General features: G+C 43.3%; 1 protein-coding gene across 1 annotated transcript in view; it reads left to right on the top strand.

The window, feature by feature from the left end:
• The window catches only part of ADCY1 (adenylate cyclase 1), a 562,816-nt gene that overhangs the window by 461,686 nt on the left and 77,078 nt on the right, over positions 1 to 24,052 (top strand). The window contains exons 15-17 of the mRNA XM_033930390.1: positions 15,363 to 15,479; positions 18,158 to 18,304; positions 19,906 to 20,004. Coding sequence (XP_033786281.1) covers positions 15,363 to 15,479; positions 18,158 to 18,304; positions 19,906 to 20,004 — 363 coding nt within the window. The remainder of the gene's footprint in view (positions 1 to 15,362; positions 15,480 to 18,157; positions 18,305 to 19,905; positions 20,005 to 24,052) is intronic.

Raw genomic sequence — 24,052 nt, 5'->3', positions numbered from 1 at the left:
CACCATCCTTGGCCTGTCCCCCCTTTGAAGACCTGTACCCCCCTCTTAAAGGCCTGTTGCCCCCTTGAAGGCTTGCACCCCCCCAAGGCCTGTCCCCCCCTTTGAAGATCTGTCCCCCCTTAAAGGCCTGTCCCCCCCTTAAAGGCCTGCACCCCCCCAAGGCCTGTCCCACCCCCTGAAGGACTGCCACACCGAAGGACTGTCTGTCCCCCCTGAAGGCCTATGCCACCATCCCTGGCCTGTCCCCCCCCCCCTTTGAAGGCCTGTCCCCCCTTAAAGGTCTGCACCCCCCCAAAGCCTGTCCCACCCTCTGAAGGACTGCCCCCCCCAAAGATTGCCCCCCATGAAGGCCTTCCCCCCGAAAAAAGACTGCGCACGTCCCCCCCCCCCGGTATGAGAGAGGGTAGAGAAAGGAGGCTAAGGAAGAAAAACATCAATGTACCCGATCACTTCCCCCAAAAAAATTTCATTTATTTATTAAGAAATGCATTTTCCAGCCAAAAAGTTAAGCGATGGTGGCTGTTTTTCAAAAACTTATATAGACTAAGCAGTATATCAGGCAACATAGATCAACTATTGCAAATAAAGACCTATCTCACAAGTTCCAATTAAATACTTTGTGCTGAAACATTGCACTGGATGTATTCTGTGTCCTGCATGGTCGTAGATGGCGTGAACTGTCTGTAAGACGGGCTTCTGTTGGAGACCAGCCTGCAGCGGTTGAGGCATTAGTCCTTCCAGAAAGGATTAAATGGGAACTAGGCTAAACACCCCAAGAATGAATGCCTCCGCTCCATGGTCCATTGTGATGGCCAAACCTGGTGGCACAGACGAGAGGAAACAGTGTGAGGAAGAAAGGAACTCTGGGGATGAAGCACAAATAGTGTTGACTTCTACCTAAACTTGGGTATTTTGGCTAATGCTGATGTTAGCCTATCCAGTGACAACTGAGTAGAGACTTCAGTATGAACAGCTGCCAAAATACTGTTGATGCCCCCCGAACTACAGATGTCAAAAATGGATGTTCCAGGGTTGGCCAAGGCACCTTATGATGTCATTTCCTCTTCTTGCTAGTTTGAGATATATGCTTTTTGTCAGTTTTATTTCCTTATATAGAAGGCTTTTTTTCTCTCTCTCACCTCTTTTCATGGGGCGCAAATGCACCGACACATCCACTCTCAACTCTGACGTACATGCCAGGCTTATTTTTATACAGATTTGCAACAAGGTGGCCAAACTATAATGCAAAGAGGACCGTATATGCTTAGTCTGGTATATACATGCTAATTAGCACATGGAAACTTCCAGCACAAAGAGGCTTCAGTTCTATGAGTTTTATGGGAGCTATTTTTTTGCATGCAAATGCTAATATTTTATGGCTATTAGGTATTAAAACCAGTGAACATTTCACAATAACACATATCATTGAGATACAGTGACATTTCATTAGAAAAAGCAGACGATAAAGAATGCTACCACTGTATAAGATTCACTGCATCAGATTTCATTCTCAAGACTGTAAGGGACAATTTTTTTTGAAAGTTTTCATGTATAAATGCCTTTTAACACACACAAAAAGGCTTTCATAAAATTATGCTAGAGGACATTCATTCATTCACTCATTAAAATTTGATACACCTACTAGCTTTACCAGATCACAGTGGTTCACATAAATTCATAAAGCACAGTATGTGCAGTAGCAAAAAGGCATGTTTAGGTGTGCAATGTGGAGTGCAAACAGTGGCACAGTGGAAGAGGTTGGCACCTGGGTGGTGGCCCCTGGCATTGCTGCGCCATGCGCCCCACCACTCTTCCCCCCTACCCCGCAAAGATGGTGCCTAGGGTGGTCCGCCCCCACCCCACCACTTTGCTACACCACTGAGTACAGACATAGGACCTCTTTTACAAAACTTCACCAGCTTATGCACTTTAGTTATCCAATTCTCCAAAGTAGGCACTAACCTACTCTTCCAGTGCAATGCTACAAGACATTTGGCAGCTGCCAGGCACTTACTTTTTTTTAATATAGAATAGTGTTTGTCAAGTTAGTTGTCTAACCTTCAATAAAATTCAATCAATGGAAATTATGAGCACCAATTAAGCCTATTCATCAATTAAGCCAATTGTACCAATGTAGGCAGACTCTACAGAATTTGCCAGGAAGCTAGTATTCTATAATGGCAAATGTGTGCATCTATTCCACTGTAGAATATTAGCATAAATCAGCAATTAAGCACCTAAATGTAGGCACTACCACTTATGCTTGCTCTATGGCACGTGGGGTCTAACTGACAATATTCAATAAAGTATGCACTTAAATATTTGGAACACCCATGACCTGCCCATGCCTCTCCCATGTATAGTTATGCTTGTAGATCGGTTATAGAATAGCACCTAAGTGCACTTAGGACCTAACTGTTGTTTCGCTCCCGTTTTTGCATTTAACTTCCATATACAGTGCTGTTAGGCCAGATTTAGATCAATAGCTTTCCTACAGCTGTCCAACTCACTTTATAGGGGGATTTTTATCAGCATGACAATCCCAGAATGCACTGGGAAGGAGGCCTAAGACTCCGGTTAGACCAGGTGCCTAAAGTCCCTATCAGGGGCTAATCAGGGCCTTAGGACCCTCTGCAGTGCATCCCAGGATGCACTGAGAAGGGGAAGGCCTGCCATTCTGAAGAGGCAGACCTGCCAGCCAGAAAGAGTAGGCATTCCTTTGGCTGGCCTTGCTAAATAAGGTATTGGGGGGGGGAAGGTCTGGGTAGAGTTTGCGGTTGGGGGTATCAGAGTTTCAGTGGATGTGGTTTTCAGAGGAGTGTTGGTGGGTACCGGCACGAGAGAGCGGGCATCTCTCCTGCCGGGGATTGTTTCTGGGTATGTGGCAGGAGAGAGTGGGCATTCCTCCTGCCGGGGGTGTTTCAAGAATTCTTGCAGGAAGGAATGGACATCCCTCCTGCCGTGGACAGTGTTGGGGAGTTCTGTTGTGGCAGTGGGAGGGCTTGGGCATCCCTCCTGCCGGCCAACTTGCGGTGGGGTTTGGGGATTCCCTACCGTGGCTGCTGATCTGATTGCATCAGGGGGATTTCCTTGCCACGATAAGTTTAGCGGCCGTGTCTATTTGAAATGTAGGCCAGCATTTTGCGATTGGTTTGCTTTATGAATCTAGCCCCAAGAGCGTAAAACCTTTGAAGTCAAAATGATAAGGTATTTTGACACCTACCAGAGGTGTCAGAGATCTGGACATTCTTTCCCACTATAAAGACATTTAAAACTTCTCTGCCACCTTTCTGTCTCCTGCCCACCCACACACCCCTCCCTCTTCCTATCCCCGAAATGCTTTCATGTTTTCCATATATATATATACAGTACTGATATTTGTCTACATTTGCTTTTTTCTGATCTGAAAAAGAAGGGTTACCTTCGAAAGCTCATCATAAAATGCATTGAGTTACAGTAATCCAATAAAAAAGGTATCACCTTATTTCCTTTGTTTTTTTGTTTTATTTTTTTATACTACCTTCGAAAGTGGACTAACAGCCACCACATTACTTCACTCCAGAAAAGTGAAAATCAACCTCAATATTTATTTCCCACTATCAACATGGTATGATTTATAGTTCAAAGCGGGGGAAAATAGAGTTTCTTCTAAGACTGCTAAATGAGATCCTGAAGTTGTAAACAGGACCATTATCCTTACTCTTTCAGTAGGGCTATCACTCATTTTCAGCAAACTGCATTAGTCCAGTGCCATATTACTAAATGAATCTCATCCACCAGATGGCAGCATGGCTCCACATCCAGCAGTCAAATGGCACATGCTGTAGCATCCAGCACCTATGAACTGCTTTATTAATTTTTTTTAAAGGTACACATCATATAACTGAATGATCATCAACCAAGGGAAAAACAACAACAACCAGCCTGTAGCTTCCTCTCTAACTGTATTTCCTCAGCCAGAGACAGCACAATGATATATTACTAGTATTTAAGTCCATTACATTAACGGGTGCTAGAATTTATGTGTCTGTCTGTCTTTCTTTCTTTATTTCTGTCTCTCTCTCTCCCACTGTCTTTCTCTCTCCCTGGCCCCCTTTGTCTGTCTGTCTTTATGTGGTCTCTCCCTGCCCCTGTGTCTTTCTTCTTTTCTTTCTGTCTTCTTCCCACTGTCTGTCTTTCCTTCTATCCCTCCCCCTCCATTTTTCTGTGCAGCAGCAGCAGCATTTCCCTCCCCCCACACCACTTCCCTGTGCAGCAGCAGCGTTTTCCCCTATCTCCATTTCCCTTCCCGCAGTCTGGCTGTCTCCCTTAGTCACTTGCCGCCCCCCCCTATCTCTTCCTGCGGTCCCAACAAACCTGCCGACACCAGCAGCATCCGCAGCACTCTACACACGCTGCTTCAGGGCCTTCTACTGCCCTGATTTACTCTGGCACGTCCCTGATGACATCATCAGAGACGCAGCAGAGCAAATCAGGGCAGTAGAAGGCCCCGAAGCAGCGCGTGTAGAGTGCTGCGGACGCTGCTGGAGTCGGCAAGTTTGTCGGGACTGCGGGAAGGGAAGGGGGTCTGCAAGGGACTAAGTGAGCCGGTCAAACGGTGGGAAGGGATGGGAGGGTCAATGGAGGGTGGGGGTGCTTCAAGGAGGGGTGCGACGGGAGGGTGCCGATGAAGAAATTACTTACTGTGAGTGAGGGGGGAGCCGGCAAGATCGCAGGGATCGTTTTATGCGCGCATGCGCACTCCTGCCTGTCACAGACATACAGCTCACGGAACACGCAGGTAGGAGTGTGCATGCGCGCTAAGAGGGGCATAATCAAAAAAAAGTCTAAGTCCCCTTTTGGCCTAAGGCCTTAAACGTTGAAAGTAGAAGCAGGGAAAATGTCCATAATCAAAAAAAACGTCCAAAAGGAGTTTTTTTTAAATAATGGCCTGCCTCTACGTTCAGCTGTTTAAATGCCCAGACCACCACTACGTCTAAACTTATGCCATATAATCAACCTAAAAAAAGCCTAAGCCCAAAACATCCAAAACAAGGGCTTTTAAGCGAAGGAGGAGCCAGTCCTTTGCCTAAAAGCTGGATTCTGTAACCGGTGTCTGTCAAAAACAACACATCGGGGCAGGAGGGAGCCCAAGCCCCCCCCCCCCCCGATTACGATCGGGGCAGGAGGGAGCCTAAGCCCTCCTGCCCCGCAGCCCCCCAATTACGATCGGGCCAGGAGGGAGCCCAAGCCCTCCTGGCCTCTCACCCCCCACTCCCTACAAGATCGGGCAGGAGGGAGCCCAACCCCTACTGCCCAGGCGGACCCCCCACTACAATACGGACAGGAGGGATCCCAGGCCCTCCTGCCCTCGACACAAACCACCCCAATGACCACCCCCCCATCGCCGACCCGCGACCCCCATGTGCTTAAGGCCCCGCCCACAGGAGGAGCCTAAGGCTCCCGGGCCTATTCTAGTTGGCCCAGGCGCCTCAGGCCCCACCTGTGGGCAAGGTTTCAGCTGCCTGGGCCAGTCCGGCCCCATTCCAGAGCCGGCTGGCCTGCTGGACGGGCGAGCTTGGCACCCATCCATCCGGCCAATGTTTTGAGGTACTGGGAACAGGGGTAGGGGTGGGGGGGTCGTGGGGTCGGTGGGACGGTCGGCGGGGGGGGGCCGATTGGGGGATGCATGGGGGGGTTTGTGTCGATGGCAGGAAGGCCTGGGATCCCTCCTGCCCGTATTGTAGTGGGGGTGGGGGTAGGGGGTCCTCCTGGGCAGGAGGGTTGGGCTCCCTGCCCGATCTTGTAAAGTGTGGGGGGCGAGAGGCCAGGAGGGCTTGGGCTCCCTCCTGGCCCGATCGTAATTGGGGGGGGGCTGCGGGGCAGGAGAGTTTGGGCTCCCTCCTTCCCCGATCGTAATGGGGGGGTTGGGATCGCGTGACAGGAGGGCTTGGGCTTCCTCCTGCCCCGAACATAATCGAGGAGATGGGGTGCTGCCGGGGTAAGAGGGCTTGGGCTCCCTCTTGCCCCAAATGTAATCGGGGAGTCGGGGTGCCGCCGGGGCAAGAGGGCTTGGGCTCCCTCTTGCCCTGATCATTGTCGGAGGGTGGGGGGGGCAGGGTGGATCGCGGCAGGGGAGATGAGCCATCTCTCCTGCCGCGATCATTGCTGTAGGGGGGTAGGTAGGTTGCTGGGGCCGCTGAGCTGATCGCAGCAGCCACAATCAGCTCAGCGGCCCCTTTTTCAGCACTTACACTTGTTTTGACTTGGTCTAAGTCAAAATGTATAAGTGCCGACTAGGCAACCTGTCAAATGTTTTGGTTATACCTGCTGCACGCCTAGGTCTAGGTCGGCCTGCCCACCGCCCGCCCTTTCCCCTCCTCTAAAAACGCCTCTTTTCTCTCTGTGCATTTAGAGGCAGGGGAAAGGCCTAAGCTGGTTTTAGATACGTCTAAAACCAGCTTTGATTATGGGTACTTGGACGATCAGGCTTGGACTATCAGGCTACCTCCATCTAAACAGGCTAAGAGGACTTCTTGTGCCTCACCTCGCCACATGACTGGCATCTACAGCATCAAGTAAAATGATTCATGCCAAATGGCGTCAGCAGCAGTTTCGTTCTTCATCATTACAGGAAGTGTCTCTTCTGAGGCATGCCTGGACATCGAGGTTACCAACACCTTGACACCCTTCACCAACAGTACTATCATCACCTTCAGTACCACAACTTATCAGTCAGGACCAACGTCGCGAGCTGCTTCAGAAGGAGCTAGCAACTATGCTTTGAGACTAATCGATACAAACTGCTGCACCAACTCCTCCAGAACTGGCCAAGTCTGAGCTCAGCTCTATGAGGCCTCAGGGTACCAGTCCTAAGTCTCCTCCTCGATGCACCTCCAGGTCCCATCATTGGAGCACTTCCTCATTGGCATTGAACTATCATCAAAGGAGACATAGGAGTCCTTCCTGTCGCTATCATCGGCACCATAGCCAACATGCCACGCAGTGTCATACTCCTTCTGGAGGAAAAGTTTTTCCAACTCCAGCCTTAAAGCATAAAGACTCCGATCTATCCCTTCATGATTTCTCTGAGCCACAACATTCTGCACCATCTCCTCCTCCACCTAGGATTAGGTCACCTCTGGAGAGCCTTTATTTTACTTCATTCATAAGGCAAATGGGTCAAGATCTTCCTGTGCATATCAGAATCAAGAACTGCACCTTTCAATGCACTTAACTTTGAGCAAATCCCGTAGGAATATCTAAAACTTCTATTCCATGATCTCATGTGAGAATCCATGTTGAAAAACTGTGAGATTCCCCTAATTATTCCCTTGGCACTAACAAAATTGGATTCCCTTTACAGTGTGCAATCATATTCTGGCTTTAATAAGCCTCAATTGCAACATCAATCTCTCCTGGTAGAGTCTGTTTTGAATAGGTCATCCAGCTCCACACCATGCACTTCTGCACCTCTAAGTAAAGAGGGTCATACTTTGGACAAGTTGAGTTGTAAACTATTTCAAAATACAAGGCTTACAAGCCGCATCCTCAATTACAATTTCTATATGACTTTCTATCACAAGAACTTGGTTCAACACCTGTCTCACTCCGAACAATTCATCCCTGTTGAATAGCTTCCCTGACTTTCAACACACTACACAGAATCTCCTTGAGACCAGGAAATTCATATCAAGGTCAGTCTTTGATGCTTTTGATGTAACTTCCAGAGCATCAGCCTTTTCTATTGCAATATGGTGGCAGGCGTGGCTTCATGGATCAAGTTTGAATCCTGCTGTCTCACAAATTTCCCTTGTTTAGGGGATGAGCTTTCAGTGATCACATTGATAAAACTGCGCAAAGGATCACCAGACATAAACTAAGTGTGATCTCTTCCTCAGCCTCTAAATTGACAACACCAAAGACTCTTTCTCAGTTCTATGAACCTAAACAATTGACTGCATATTTTAAATGAAGCTACACTATGTCATCAACGTCTTCCAAAGCAAATCTGACTTTAAAGTGCCCTAGAAATAAACTTTCTCAAATAAACTCTCTCCTGTTTAGCAGGAGTTCACTCAATCTTTTGGTGTGCTTCTGGGATGTTTCTTCAACTTCCTAAAACCTCATACCAGACCCATTGGAGGTCCACTCACCCTTTACAACTAATGAAGTCATCAGTTTTGCCTGTACTACAATAAGGGTATGCTAGACATCTATCAGGACTTCCCTCTTTCTTCAGAAGCTCTCAACCCTTTTACAGTTAAATGCTATCATTCCAAGTGTTTCCTCATACCCAGAAAGATGTGGAATTTTTTGCCTGTGATATATAATTAAAACGGCTAGAAATCCGATTGGATTGCTGTCTCATTTTGAATTTAGTTAAGGCTTTTTCTTCACTGATTATTAAACTAAATCTTAAGTTTATATACCGCATCATCTCCACGGATGTGGAGTTCGGCACAGTTTACAAGAATTTCAAATATAGGAAGAGAAGGGGAAAAAAGGTTTACATGAACTTATATAGAGAAGAGAAGAATAAGGGGGGATAGAATTACATTTTAGTGAAAAGCCAGGTTTTCAGTTGCTTGCGGAATAATTGGAGGGAGCCCAGGTTCTGCAGCGGGGTAGTAAGGTCGTTCCAAAGAACTGTGATTCTGAAGAGAAGGGATTTTCCCAGTTTGCCTGCATAGCGAATACCGTGTAGAGAGGGGAAGGATAGTTTATACCTTTGGGCAGGTCTGATAGAGTCAGGACTCGAGGAGTTATAAGATAGTGGGATTAAGGGAGGAAGGATGCCGTGAATGATCTTAAAAGCCAGGCAGGAGCATTTGAAATGGATTCTGGAAATCACTGGGAGCCAGTGAAGTTTGGCTAGGAGTGGGGAGACATGGTCAGATTTGTGTTTTGCAAAGATCAACTTGGCTGCAGTATTCTGGATTAGCTGGAGTCTTTGAAGACTTTTTTTCAAGTTTCAAGTTTATTAGGATTTTATATACCGCCTATCAAGGTTATCTAAGCGGTTTTTACAATCAGGTACTCAAGCATTTTCCCTATCTGTCCCGGCGGGCTCACAATCTATCTAACGTACCTGGGGCTATGGAGGATTAAGTGACTTGCCCAGGGTCACAAGGAGCAGCGGCGGGGTTTGAACCCACAACCGCAGGGTGCTGAGGCTGTAGATCCAACCACTGCGCCACACACTCCTCCATAGGCTTAAGTAGATGGCATTGCAGTAGTCTAGTTTGGAGAGGATGATGGATTGGACAAGGACGGCGAAATGTTGGCGAAAATAAGATCTTACTTTCCTCAGCATGTGGAGGCTGAAAAAGCATGATTTAGCCAAGGAGTTGAGGTGGTCATTGAGGGAGAGAGAAGAATCGATAATGATGCCAAGGACCTTGCTTGAAAACTCAAGCTGCAGTGCAGCGCCTGAGGGTAGTGCGAAGAGGGTGGGCAGGTGTTCTAATTTTGGGCCGAGCCAGAGTAATTTTTTTTTTGATTCATTCAATTTCATTGTACCGAGAAGGCAGGGCTGTGGAGTCGGAGTCAGAGTCGAGGAGTCGGAGTCGGAGGAAATTTCGGGTACCTGGAGTCAGAGTCAGAGTCAGAAGTACAAAAAACTGAGGAGTCGGAGTCGGAACATTTATCTACTGACTCCATTTTTGAACTTGGCATACCAATCACGAGCGATTCTTTCAGCTATAGCACCCACTATATACAAAGCACAAATGTTGTGAGCAGCTTCTGCGGCCTTAGAACCTTGATTAAAAGCAAAAAGAAGGTGGTGTCGAAAATGCTCATTTCTCTCAACTTGACATTCCATTTTAACGATCTGAAAATTAACCAGTGCTGTGGAGTCGGAGTCGAGGAGTCGGAGTCGGAGGAAATTTTGGGTACCTTGAGTCGGAGTGTGTTTCATAGGGCAACCCCACCGCTTGGCTAATAACATTATTTTTTTCCCCTTTTTTGATAAGTTTAATCTATTTAGGGCATAGGATGAAGTTAAGAGGTGATAGGCTCAGGAGTAATCCAAGAAAATACTTTTTATAGAAAGTGTAGTAGATGCATGGAACAGTCTCCTGGAAAAATTGGTGGAGACAGAAACTATGTCTGAATTCAAAAAGGCATAAGATAGGCACGTGACACCTCTTAGAGAGAGGAGAGAGGAAGAGAGGTTACTGCGGATGGGAAGACTAGATGGGCCACTTGGCCTTTACCGGCCATCATATTTCTATGTTTATTTCTTAATTTATTCTTAACTTTGCTTTTTTTTCTCAGTTATTGAGCTCTTGTGATCTCTTTAATTGTGGACTTAGATTGTTGGTTGAGATTTATTTTTCTTATCTTTTTTAAATGTATTTCTTCTTTAAAATTTGAACCTCACAATTGTTTTCTATAAAGAATAATTCCTGTACTGAGTTCTTAAATATTCAATCAAAACTGCGGTTGCAAGTTAATCAATTAATGCATATCTCTCCTCCAAACATCTATTCTGCTCTTTTCTACTCCAAACCCCTGTCTTGGTATAAACCAAGGTATTCCCCTACTTGTAATTCAACATTAGCAGCCTCCCCCCCCAACACACACACACATACCAGTCTACCTTAAAGATAGTCATCTGTTGCTCCATAGCAGCAACAGTATTATAAATTTACTGCCTACAGCCTGGGCTGAAGATTTCCCTCTGACCAGTCCGGCCCATGCAGAAACAGGAAGTGATGTCAGAGGAGGTGGGATGAGCCAGAGGGAAAGCTTCAGAGCAGGTCACAGCTAACATATGTACAAAATTGCCACTGCCAGGGCACTTTAAGGTAGACCAGCAATGGAGGGGGGAAGGGGAAGAAGATGCCAAACCATGAGTGACAAGAGAACTTATATACAAGAGGGGAATGAGCTACATACCCATAAGCAAAACTGGAGTGGCCATCAGTAGAATTTGTGGCCAAGGTGGTGATTTGGGGGTAGGAGAGAGTGAGATTATCAGTCTTTTATGGAAGGGTGATGGGATTTGATATACTTCCTTTCTCTGGATACAGTCAAAGCAATTTACATATTATTTATAGGTACTTATTTTATACCTGGGGTAATGGAGAGTTAAGTAACTTCACAGAATCACATGGAATTGCAATTGGAAATCAATAAATGTGTAAGGTCAGAGAACAGTTTGCAGGTATCAAAAAAGAGATTAGTTGGGATACACTATACTGGTATTTGCTCATAAAAATTGCCAAGGAACCAAAAGAAACATTTATGGGTGACTAAGCTAGTCAAATCTATTTACACTGACTGAGACCTGGCTCCGCCCTGAAGACTCTGCTTAAGTTGCTGCCCTGTATCATGGAGGTTACCATTTCTCCCATACACCTAGCTCAGTTGGTCATGGAGGTGGAGTTGGGCTGTGGCTCTCAACTTGTGGATTCCAACCTCTTCTTCCACCTCAATCTCACTTTGAAGTCTACTCCATCTGTCTATTTGCTCCTCTACTTCTCTGAATAGCTGTCATTTATCGACTCCCTGATAAGTCCCTTTCTTCTTTTCTCATTGACTAACTCATCTCCTTCCTTCATTTTCAGCAATTTTAACATTCATGCTAATGACCCCCTCTGACTCATATGCTTCTTGATTTCTCACTTTAACATCCACATTCAGTCTTTGGATAAATTCCATTACCCGTAAGCTCCGCAATGGCCACTGCCTTGATCTTGTCTTCAGCTCCAACTGCTTGATCACCAATTTCTCTACCTCAGTTCTTCCCCTCTCTGACCACAAATCCATCAGACTACTAAAGCCTGTAATTTCTTCCTCTGTAATATCACCAAAATCTGACCTTTCCTTTCTGAGGATACTATCAAAACCCTAATCAACATTCTTCTCATCTGTTGCCTAGATTACTGTAACTTGCTTCTCACAGGTCTTCCACTAAAATAAACCATCTTTTGCCCCTTCAATCCGTTCAAAATTCTGCAGCACTACTTATATTCCGCCAGTGTCACTATGCTCACATTACCCCTCTTCTCAAGTCACTTCATTGGCTCCCTATCCATTTCTGTATGCATTAACACACAAGTGCATTCGCTCTGCAGCTCCCCAGCATCTCTCCTCTCTTATCTCCTCTCCCTATACTCCTTTCCAGAAATTCAATTCATCGGGTGCCTGGAGCAGACTGCCTGAGTCAGTATGTTAAGCTCCATCTCTGGCACTGTTCAAAGCCCAGTTTTACAAGACTGCTTTTAACTCCTAACACTTATCAATGTTTGTTTTATCATTCCCTCTGTGAGAAATTTCTTAACCCCCTATTTGTCCCATTTGTCAGTTTTGATTAGATTGTAAGCTCTATTGTCTTTTACGTTTAATATACAGTACTGAATATATCTTGCTGTGCTATAGAAATGATAAGTAGCAGTACAATTTCAGTGGAAATCCTGTACGGCCTGGGGGTTTCTCCAAGACAGAACCAATTATGTTATGCGCTTCATCCTGAGGAATTACTGTATATAAAGAAGTTGCATCCAATGTCACCAGCAACACATTTCAGTAGAGTCAGTGTTGACAGTTGTAATAGATCTGTTGTATCCTGTAAGAAAAGATTTGACATGCTGAGCTCCTGGTTTTAAAAAATAACAAATTGAGATAATGGTTCCAATATAGCAGGGTTTTCCACGTTGGTCCTCGAGGGCCGCAATCCAGTCGGGTTTTCAGGATTTCCCCAATGAATTTTTTTTGAGATCTATTTGTTTGCACTGCTGCCATTGTTTTTTTTTTAATTTTTTTAAAATTCTTTATTGATTTTCAAATTACAAATGCGCCATAAATGAATCACATATATGTACATTGTATAATAAGCGCAGCAAACTTTCAAATATTACTGCAACAAAGAAATTTCCCCCTCCCTCCCAGCTAATATACAAACAAATAACTCAAACCTTCATGAAACCATTCATAAAATCATAAAATTCCATTCCCTTCCCTACCCCATTCACCCCACTCTTAAAAGAGCCAAAAGTCAACTATCAATGAATAAGCTTCTATTAGTGATGGCAGGAGTTGCCATGCAGCTTATTTTAAGAAATGTGGAAAAACTGGGATAGGTTGAACTATACATTTTGGTGGGAATTCCTGTGTTATACATATAAAATGAAGCGTTGTATGGCCATATAAAAGGGAAGATTGAAGAATTTTATAGAGGTGTGGGAGCCATTGACTAAATACTGTAAAGAGGAATAATTTAATTTATTTTATTTTATAAGCAAGTAAAAGTACACTGCTGCCATTGTGTGCAAATAAATCTCATGCATATTCATTTGGGGAATCCTGAAAACCCGACCTGGTGAGGGCCGAGGTTGGACACCCCTACAATATAGAATTCCTTAAGGCTACAAAAGGGCATCCGAGGGGATTGTAAGGATCCTTATGTAATTTAGGAATAAAATATAGATGAGGAATAGATGGACCTTCTGTAATTAAAAAGCTAGCCTCCTTGGGTGTAATCATAATTTTTTTTTTTCAAAGCTACTGATACCAACATCTTGGTTTGTTACTGTATCTTCTTAGTAGGAACTCCAGTAACAAGTGATAAAGATGTTAAATCCATCAACTGGTGATCCCCTTCAGCGCAATATTTATTTATTGACCACAAAGTGATTGATCCTCCTTTATCTGCCCACAATACCAACAGATCATCTTTAGCCATTCAAAGCCTGTCTTTGAGCAACAGTCAAATTATGACTTCATTGTCTTCTTGCAAAAATACAATGAAAGGATAAAAGAAGAAATACATTGTATGGCTAAAAGAAAAAAATGCATAAATGTAAAATTGTGGACCGATGACAATTGCATGCAAGCAACAAACTATAAATATATGTTGCTTGTTTGAAATATGCCACTGTTTGATGATCTTTTATACGAGAAAAGTAATGTTGATTCGTTAAGCATTGGTGCTTATTTAAATATGAAATCAGATAGTGCTGGGGCATGTGTGAATTTCTAATGTAAATTCCCTACACAATTCACATAAACCCCTGTGGAATATGATTTATTATAGAATACTGGTATGTCCCTAGTGCTGCACCTAACTTTAGGTATGAACACTTAAGCCAGCCAAATAAATGATGTAAATTGCACCTCTGGTATAATTTTTTTATTTTTATTTATTTAAAACATTTATATCCTGCATATCCAAATTCTATGCAGGTTACAAAATAACATACATAAAGCAAATTATACAAACACATACATACAAATATTATAAGACCAATGATCAGTAAAGTATAAATTATAAAGAATTAAAATAACAGTTACCCATCACAAATCCAGCAAAGCCTTTCAAAAAAAAAAAAAATAATAAGCCTTTGAACTGTTGCAAAAAGCTAACAAATTAGGAATCAAACAAACTGACTCAGAGAGAGAATTCCATCATAGAGGTCCTGCCACACCAAAAACACGGGAATGGCTAGTTGCCTTGGATATATGTCGAATAGAAGGAACAACCAGTAGGTTCTTAGATTGTGATCTCAAAGAGCCAGAAGGCATATATGGTTCCAATAAAGAATTCACCACTTTCAGTAAGGAGCAATGTAAAGCCTTATATACTAAAGATTCTTCTTGCAACTGGAAGCCTTTGAGCTATTAAGAGGACAGAAACTGCAGACACACAAAGGGTTAAAAATCCCCCTTGTAGATTGCCCAGCTTGGATCCCCTCTATCCCTACTAGGACCCCTCCACCCCCACTAGAACCCCTCTTAACCCCACCCAGAATCCCCCCCGCCCGACTTCCTCTCTAACCTTTTTTGATGGCCAGATGAATGGCGGGCCTGCCCCTTCCCGGTGTATTATGGGATGCATCGAGGAGGGACCTAAGGCCTGATTGGCCTAGGCACCTAAGGTCCTGCCCATTGGAGAGACATTGGGCACATGGGCCAACCTAAGATTCCGGTTGGCCCAGGAGCCTAAGATAAATGACCTTCCAAAGATGCCAGAGGAAAAATAATTGTAATTTATTAAATAGCAAACATAGAGAATTCTCAATATCCACCATACAATGATATGACTCAACATGGGGTCATGTTTTGACACACAAAAGCCTGCATCAGGAATTATGATCTCTACATACAAATAAAAAGATGTGGATAGGCATTTTCAATATGACCTCCAAATCTGAGTTTGGATGTTTTGCGGAACACACACAAAAATCCAGTAGCGAACATAACCATCAGCTTATTCCGGAATCATCCATTTAGCAAAGATGGTAGGGGTTCTTCATAAAATAATTCTGCACCTATGCGCTGTTCAACCTGAGACCGCCTCATGTATAGTGCCACAAAGGCTAAGTTTTTATATTACTTGGATGAATTAAATTCACTGTCTTTCCCTTTGCTTTTAGGCAGAAGAAGAGAGAGATGATATGGAGAAAGTAAAACTAGATAATAAGAGAATTCTCTTCAATCTGCTGCCAGCACATGTTGCACAGCACTTTCTTTTGTCTAATCCAAGGAATATGGTAAGCCCAACAGATGAAATTCATGTACAGATATGATTTCAAATGCAATTGTGTGCCATTAGATCAGAAACTAGATTTAGGGCTCCTTTTACTAAGGTGCGTTAGGAGCTTAATGCGCGGAATAGCGCGTGCTAGACCTTAACGCCAGCATTGAGCTGGCATTATTCTAGAAAGAGTACCGCACGGTGTAGCGTGCGGTAATTTCGTGCATGCACTAAAAGTAAAAGGAGCCCTTAGTTTGGGAGACTCATTAAGCATTAGGACTTTTTTTCCTTTGGGAGATTAAAGTAGTTTCTTCTTGCTTCTTTATAGTTTCCTGTCAGTCACAACCACCCAGGGTATATTTTTTAAACCCTTATTTTTTTATCCTTTCCTCTTTCTCAATACACTTAGGGCCTGATAGTATGACCACAGGAGTTAGGCGGGCTGACTTCTGTGGTTGGCGCTGAGCCCGGAGGTTCAGTCACTGGGCTGTTTCTAGTGACTGGCATTGAATAGCCAGTCTATTTTTAGCCGCTATAAACTTAGCCAGCAAAATCAATATTAAACCCTGGCCGGCTAAGTTTATAGTGGTCAAAAATAAACCAGCTATTTAAGCAGATCGATTTGGCCGCTAAACTTAGCTAGCTAGCCCTTTACATTTTATACATTGCCACTAAGGCCCATATTCTATAAATGACGTCTTAAGTTAGGTGTAAGTGCCCTACTGGTGTGTAACTTAAGTGGAAAAAGCCATTTAAAATAATTTCTTGGACTAAAGATACAGATGTTCCCAAACGTGACAAAGGAAACCCAAAAACGTAGGTCACAGTTCTTGCTTCTTAAACCAGGGGTAACAATGATCGGGGGTATTTTTCTTTTGCGATGTCCTTGCAAATATATTGTTAAATATAGATCTAATACATATATATTCCTTGAACCATCACAGTTAATAGGGTTTCTCACCATGAAACGCCTTGAAGGGTTGAAGTAACAACAACTTAAAGTAATTAGAAATACCCCTACTACCGCGGTTAGATAATTGCTCTTCCTTTTTAAATTGGATGTGATTTCATTATCACTTTTTTTTACTCATTAAGAATTCTTGGATCAAATTATTTGGGATTAATAATATTGATTAAGAATAGCACCTTAATTGTAGGCTTCTAAAATGCTGGTCTACATTTAAGGCGCCGGCATAATAAAAAATTCTATAATTGATGTTAATTCGTGATTGACATGCTATTGGTGGCCGTTTCTTATGCAGTCTCCGATATCGGCACTGATAGAATTCCCCCCATAGCGGATAACTGAAGTAAACCCATGCCAGAACCAAGATGCCCTTAGATCTTGAGATCCCTTTACAAAATCATGCCTCGTGGTTCCATGTTTAGAGTGACAGTATACGAAGTGATCCAACTTCAAAGCACACTCTTCCAAAATAATTAGTGAGAAGATAGAAATCAAATAGCAGACATACATGTTGTTTCTTCTCACACAGCAAACTCTAATATTTATATTAAGGTGTGCATAAATTTGGCTCTGTTGTTAAGAAATCAGTATTAACCAGTCTTCTCAAACGGAGTAGATACCAGTTATCATAATACTGATAATTTTTGAAAATAATCCCTTGTTTTCAGTTTCTTGAGGACAGTTTTCAAAGGAATTTTATTTATTCAAAGCAAAGTTATTTATCTGGGAATTCCTTTGTCTGAAAATTTCCCTCAATCAGGATAAAAGTATGCATAGAATTTCATAGCCCGGGTAATATTTTGCTGAACTGAGGGAAGGTTTTCCCAAGGACATGTTTAGGGCAGGTTTTCAAAATAACAAAAAAATCAAAAAGGGAACAAATTAGACTAGTAATTAGCCCTGCTCAACATCACTATTTTCAAAATTTCAGGGCTTCATATCAAAAACTGTATATGAAAATATGTATTAAATGTAAAAAATATCAGAATATGTTAGTGTACCACCAAAGTGCTTAACCATATATATATATACATTGTATGAAAGAAGTGCTGAGTGCTAATTGTTACTCCCACTGAGAGGAAAGGATATGAAGGAACCATCATCGCACTTCAGGTGTTCCCACCACCACCATATTTTTCTATTAAAAAATATTATTATAAACTGCCGTCACTTATCTGAACAAACAGGTGGTGGTACAGTGAAAGTCCATATCTCAAATCTCAATGCTCCGGAGTCCTTTGTTCCTATAGCCAATATTTTAAAAACTCTAAACAGTCTTAAAACTTCTTGACAGCTGTTATATTATCGGCTATCCCCAACTCAGATCTGGGTTTCACCAGATTTTCATATCTATACAGTACACTTGGGGCAATATTTAAATTAACATACATATAAATTTCCTATCCATGAATTTTTCAGACCTATTATATGGATAGGGCTGGGGCAAAAATAGGTTGAAATGAGGGCAGAACACCCAACTAAAGGGTTAAAGGTGGGGGGAGGGAAAGGGTCATGGATACTGCCTTTCTGTGGTACAAACAAAGTAGTTTACATTTTTTGTATACAGGTACTTTATGGATATATGTGAATATACAGTTACAGACTTTGCTTCTAAGTCATCTGTCTGAAAATTCCTCCCATAATGGGCATTACAGAGCACTAAAAACCACTAGAAATGCTTCCTGTGTAATAGCTTTCACTAAAATCTTAATTTCAACAAATTGCAGGACCTTTATTATCAATCATATTCCCAAGTCGGTGTGTTGTTTGCTTCCATCCCAAATTTCAACGATTTCTATATTGAACTAGATGGCAATAACATGGGAGTGGAATGTTTACGACTTTTAAATGAAATTATTGCTGATTTTGATGAGGTAAGTGTGTAACTCTCTTTTATACTTTTGAACTTAACCAATTTCCCTTACTTGTCTTACACACGAACAAAATTGCATTCTACTTTTCACTCTAGTTGTTTTTTGAAACTCTATTGAACATAAGCAACCAGATGAGAAAGAAATGGGAAGAGAAAAAAAAGACAAAACTAATTTTTTTTTTTTTAGCAATCCATTTTGATTCATATTCTTAAGAGAGCTGAGGTTGCATTGCCAACCTTAGTAGGTTTATATGCTACAAATAGTCATTGAGAATAGGTCAGAACATTTTTCTCAACCTTTCATCATAATCTGAGACTGAAGTTTTACATCAGTAAAATGATAAATGAGTTTCATGGACTTGCCCTATTTACTTGAAGTAGCCCTTAAAAAGTGTGTTAAACAGTTAAGGACCCAATTCTATATACTATGTACTTGGGGGATGGACCGTGGCAGAAGCAAAGCATAGCGAAGAGCCACAGGCAGCACTTCAGAATCACTGTCACAGCCAGGAGTCCCCTATAGCAAAAATGGATTTGTTAGCTAGACCAAAGATGAAGGCAACATTGGATTGGTGCAGATAAAAGAGAGTGGACATGCTGGGCCAGAAAGCCCTCTGGACCAGCTGTTTTTTGTTAAATTAGAATGGGAGGGGGGAGGTTCAAAGAAGTGCCAGACTGGGGGTGAAGGAGAAAACATATGGAGCCGGAAACAGAGGGGAGAGAAGAGATGGTGAGCAATGGTCTACAGGGAGAGAAGAGAAAGGGAGAGAAGTTGGACGTGGAGTGATGCGGAGGAAAGAAGAAAAAGATACTTGAAGGGAGGGCAGTTGAAAAGAGAAAGGGAGAGATGGTAGAACTGGGGAGGAAGGAAATATTAAGATAGAAGGATGTACTATAGGATAGGGTAATTGGAAAGAGAAAGGGAGAAATGGTGGACCCGGGGGGGGGCAGAGATAGGAGAGAAGAGGATAGTTGGGAAAGATGTTGGACATGGAGAAGGGAGGGAGACAGGGAGAGATATGGGAGAAATGTTAGGTCTGGGGGTAGAAGAGATAGAGAGATGCAGCATCTCTTTTTCCCTCCCGCCCATTCTTCAACACCAAGGGGAGAGGGAAGAAGAGCCACAGAAATGAGAGGGAGAGATGTTGGACCATGGTGAGAGAAGATGAGAGATGGATCCATGGGAGGACAGGATGGAATAAAGGTGGGATAAGAAGATGCTAGGGGATAGAGAGAAAGGGGCAGGGAGCCTGACAAGAGTGAAGAGAGGGAGGGGGATTCTGGAAATGGTGAGCCATGTGGAAGAGGTCAAAAGGGGAATGTCAAAAAGAAGCTTCTATTCCCCCTCCTCTTCTTACCTCCATCAGACTAGTGGCGGTCACATACAATGTACTTTCTACTTTGAACATTTTTGTAGCTTTTAAATGCCCAGTAATGTGCACAAAGAGGGAATATATGCCTGTGGAGAAAATCATATTACTGCATGTATCTAATTGTGCAACTTGAACCCTCAGAATCATAGTAGAATTTACTGTATCTCCTGGCATTTTGGAATATATCATAGTTATTTATCTTATATTTGTTTTGTGATTTAAACTAAAGCTTATGGATAAAGAATGTTATAGGGATATTGAGAAGATCAAGACAATTGGAAGTACATACATGGGAGCTGTCGGCCTCGTACCAACTACAGGAACTAAGGTAATTCTGTTACTACAGTTTATCCAAACATTACTTTGAGAACAGTTGCACCCAATGTCACATCATAGAAGGAAAGTAGGTACATGTCTTTCACAAGTTGAATGCTTTCTTCAGTCATTTATGTTTATCGTATTCTAAAGATGAATCAATGAAGTGTATTATTTAGTATAGTCTGCCATAGCAACATCAGGTAAAGACCAAATCCATTCCAGTCCACCCAGATATCTTTGGTTCTCTGCCACTTTGAGTAGATAATCATATCAATCCCATAGGTAAAACCATCATCAGTTTTCTCCCATATATTTTAATCAGTCTTTCAGCCCTGATCCTACCGTTTCCTACATCCCATTATAATATTGGCCACCACCATCTTCAATCCTCGTCATCTTCCTTCACAGTGTTTACATGATTTATATTAATCCAAGAATCATTTCCCTCCCATACTTTACCTCTACGTTTTGTAATAATCCACATAATCATCAAAATTAAGAGTGCCTTTAGGCTTAATGTGAGGGAATTTAACATGGCAGAGACTGCCATACTGATCAGGAGCTTGGACTTGTGGGGAAGAAGTAGGGGACTTGGGTAAATGGAATGGATGATGGATAATGTGGAATATGTGGCTTGAGGAGGAAATACTCGAAGTGGGAGGTAAGGGTGTTAGGTTTTTAAGGGTTAAATGAGGATGGCAACGGAGCTACTGTGGAACAGTTAGGGTTAAAGGTATAAAATGGATTAGTTGCTTGGGTATTGGGATTGGTGGAGATTTGGGAGGAGGAGGAGTTTGGTCAGGAGTCTTGGGAGTGGGTTTGAGTGGGAGATATTTTTAGTGGCAAAAGGCGGAGGAGGGAGGTCGGAGGGCGATGGGGTGGTAGTGTGTATCATCTGTTCTGCGATACTTGCCTACTTTTTGGTGTGGTTTTGTTTCTGTGCAGCTTGGGATCCAGACCACAGTTGGTGCAGCAGCTTCGTGTGCGATGTTCTGCAGCTGTATGTCTGCCTGCTCAGCTGTTCTTTGCATTGCCGTTGGGATGGTGAGTGAGATTGGGAGCGTTGTGTTTTGTGCAGTGCAGCTCACATTTTGACTTGCTGTGGTGCTTGGGGGAGCCATGAGTGCTGACAGGCTTGATTGTTTTTGTGAGCTGACAGACACAGGGCTACAATATCTTGGCTGCCCAATTTTGCTCGCAGTTTGTTTGTAAAAGGGATTGCTCCTGGTTTATGAGTCCTGGCTTTCTGGGGTCCTTTAAACAGGTTGTCTAGTTCTGCTATTTAGAAAGTGAAGTTGCTGTTTTAGTTGTACCTTCTTTCTGGTCTGTGAGGTAAATGTGTAGGTAGTTTAAAAATAAATAAATAAATAAAAAAGACTAACCCTAATTAGATAGGAATGCAAATAGGTAGGAAGAGGGGTTTGGGGTGTTTTGTAAATTGTCTGGTAGTGAAGTATTGTTTGCTAGTGTGTGCTGGTGAATCATTTATCCCTCCAAAATGGTGGATGCTGTATAGGGGAAGGGGTCTTTTACAGTGTCAGGCAATAAGAGTCACTCAAGTACCAGGACAGCAGGAAAAAAGGTTGGTGATATTCAGAGAAAGGGTAAGGGTAAATCAGCTAAAATTGGGCAGCCTTCTTCTGGGACAGCTAGTATAGGATCTTTGACATCTGGTTCAGTGGGTCAAGGTCTGAAGACTTCTTGTGCAAGTACCTGTCCTCAGAGAGATGTGGAGTTCTCCACTGCCCTTCCTGTACTTCATCAGCCTGCTTCTTCTGAGTTTTGGGGGGGAGTTGGATGCATTTTTAGTTGAGATGGGGTGGAGGATCAGCTATATCATATGCCTGGGAGACATAGGGTGGGGATTATTTTCTAAAGATCTTTGGGGCAGCATTTGCATGATACAAAATTCTAAAGCATTTGCAGCTTGGAATTAGAAAAGTAGCAGAGCAGGGTGGCATTAGGTTACAAAATGTAGGCCTAGGAGTCTTCAGGCTCCTAGGACTCTTGAGTCTTCCTTCTCGTCCTCTTCTTAATGAGGGGTTAATGAGGTCTCAGGTCCTGCAGTGGCTGTGGAGGTGCCCCTGCAGCAATTTGGGGAGTGTCACATGTGTCTAGGCGTGGTCTAGATGATCCGATTTCATAGAAGTGGTATCAAAGAATTTTGAACAGAAGGCATATCTATTTATTTGTCTTATTGGCTCATGAGCAGGAGGATTTTGATCGGAAAAAAGGAGCTAAGAATGATGCACAGCACTATAAATTAAGGTCAGAGTCCCGAAAACAATTTTTAATTGGCTTCAGAGTTTTCATGTTTATGCTAGCTTATTGGGGGAGGCAAAACCTGCTTTGCATCCCAACGTATTGAAATATTTGGATTTGATTTTGCATGAGTACAAGTCTCATAGTAGTTGAGCCTGGCTCAACTACAATGAGCAGTTCCACAAAGATTTAGTGCAGGATAAGTCTGAGGCATGAGGTTTTCATGATGCAGAGATATGGCTTAATGAAATGGCCCTCTTCCATTTGTTGGGGGTTTTATTGGATTGGGATCACCTGTGGATCTATCTCGACTATGAGAGTTTACAGGGAGTTTTCCCCCTGTAAAGGTTGGAGCAGTAGTGTTCAGTTTTATTTTCTAGGGGTGGGGTCTGGTCAGGGGCATCCTGTGACAGCATCCGAGCTTGGGAATTTTGGTTTGCATCCAGTTCAATGCAGAGGTGTGATCACTCTTCATGCCAGTTTCCCCACAGATCTTACTACTCTTGGGGATGGGCTACTGGGCTAGATGGACCATTGGAATGACCCAGTAAGGCTATTCATATATTCTTATGTAGTCAGTGTAACGGGATGCACTTCGCCTTCCGCTATATCAGTTTTGGGGGATGGTTACAGATTCTGGTTGGAAGAAGAAAGTTCTCTGTTGCAGATGGGTTGCATGAGCAAAGCACCATCTCTAATTAGATTGAATAATTTATTGATATGATTGAGATATTACCCTGATACAGTTTGAAAATTAGCCTGTGGCCTCCCAAAGATTCATAGATCCTTGGAGTCCCAACCTGGGAAACCCATTATCTTAGTCATTGGCTTCTTTTGCTTATGTGCTCTTTGGGTGAGTAATAATTTATTTACTATGCTTTCTGCTAGTTTGTATTTTACTAATTATAGTCTTTTACATGTCTATGTTTTTATTTTTGTGGTCCTATTTATGTATCTATGTATGTATTTTTAATGGTTGTGAATAGCCTGGAATTGCACTTGTTGGGTATGTAAGACTGGCTGGGAGTCCCCCAGGACAGGTTTAAGAACCACTGCTTTAAAGGACTGAAGAAGCAGAAAGGAGCTTGGGTGGTAGGCGGGGCCTCTCGCCAAGATGGTGAGCTCTGGTGCGGTGTGGGGGGATGGTGGAGCTGTATCTCTTCCCCCATACCTTGCAGCTTTTGAGTGCAGTGACTGGTCTAGGCCCTTTAAAGAGCCGAAGAAGCAAGCAAGAGCTTGGGCAGTGGGTGGGGTCTCTTGCTGAGATGGTGAGTTCCGGTGCAGTATGGGAAGATGATGAAGCTGTCATATTATGTGGCTTTTGACTGCGGTGGCTGGTTCAGGCCCTTTAAAGGTCTGAAGAAGCAGGTAGGAGCTTGGGCAGTTGGCAGGGCCTCTTGGTGAGATGGTGAGCTCCGATGCAGTGTGATGGGATGGTGGAGCTGTATCTCTTCCCCCATACCTTGCAGCTTTTTAGTGCGGTGGCTGTTCCAGGTCCTTTCAAGAGCCAAAGAAGCAAGCAAGAGCTTGGGCAGTGGGTGGGGTCTCTTGCTGAGATAGTGAGCTCTGGTGCAGTGGGAGGGGGGGGGATGATGAAGTTGTCATATTATGTGGCTTTTGAGTGCGGCGGCTGGTCCAGGCACTTTAAAGGGCCGAAGAAGCAAACAAGAGCCTGGGCGGTGGGTGGGTTCTCTCGCCAAGATGGTGAGCTCCAGTGCAATTTGGGAGTGATGATGGAGCTGTTTCTCTTCCCTCATATTATGTGGCTTTTGAGTGTGGCGGCTGGTCCAGACCCT

The sequence above is a fragment of the Geotrypetes seraphini genome, chromosome 2 (genome assembly GCF_902459505.1).
Source record: "Geotrypetes seraphini chromosome 2, aGeoSer1.1, whole genome shotgun sequence".
Taxonomy (NCBI): domain Eukaryota; kingdom Metazoa; phylum Chordata; class Amphibia; order Gymnophiona; family Dermophiidae; genus Geotrypetes; species Geotrypetes seraphini.
Note: the sequence above shows the minus strand (reverse complement) of the source record. Positions and strands in the feature narration are given on the sequence as shown.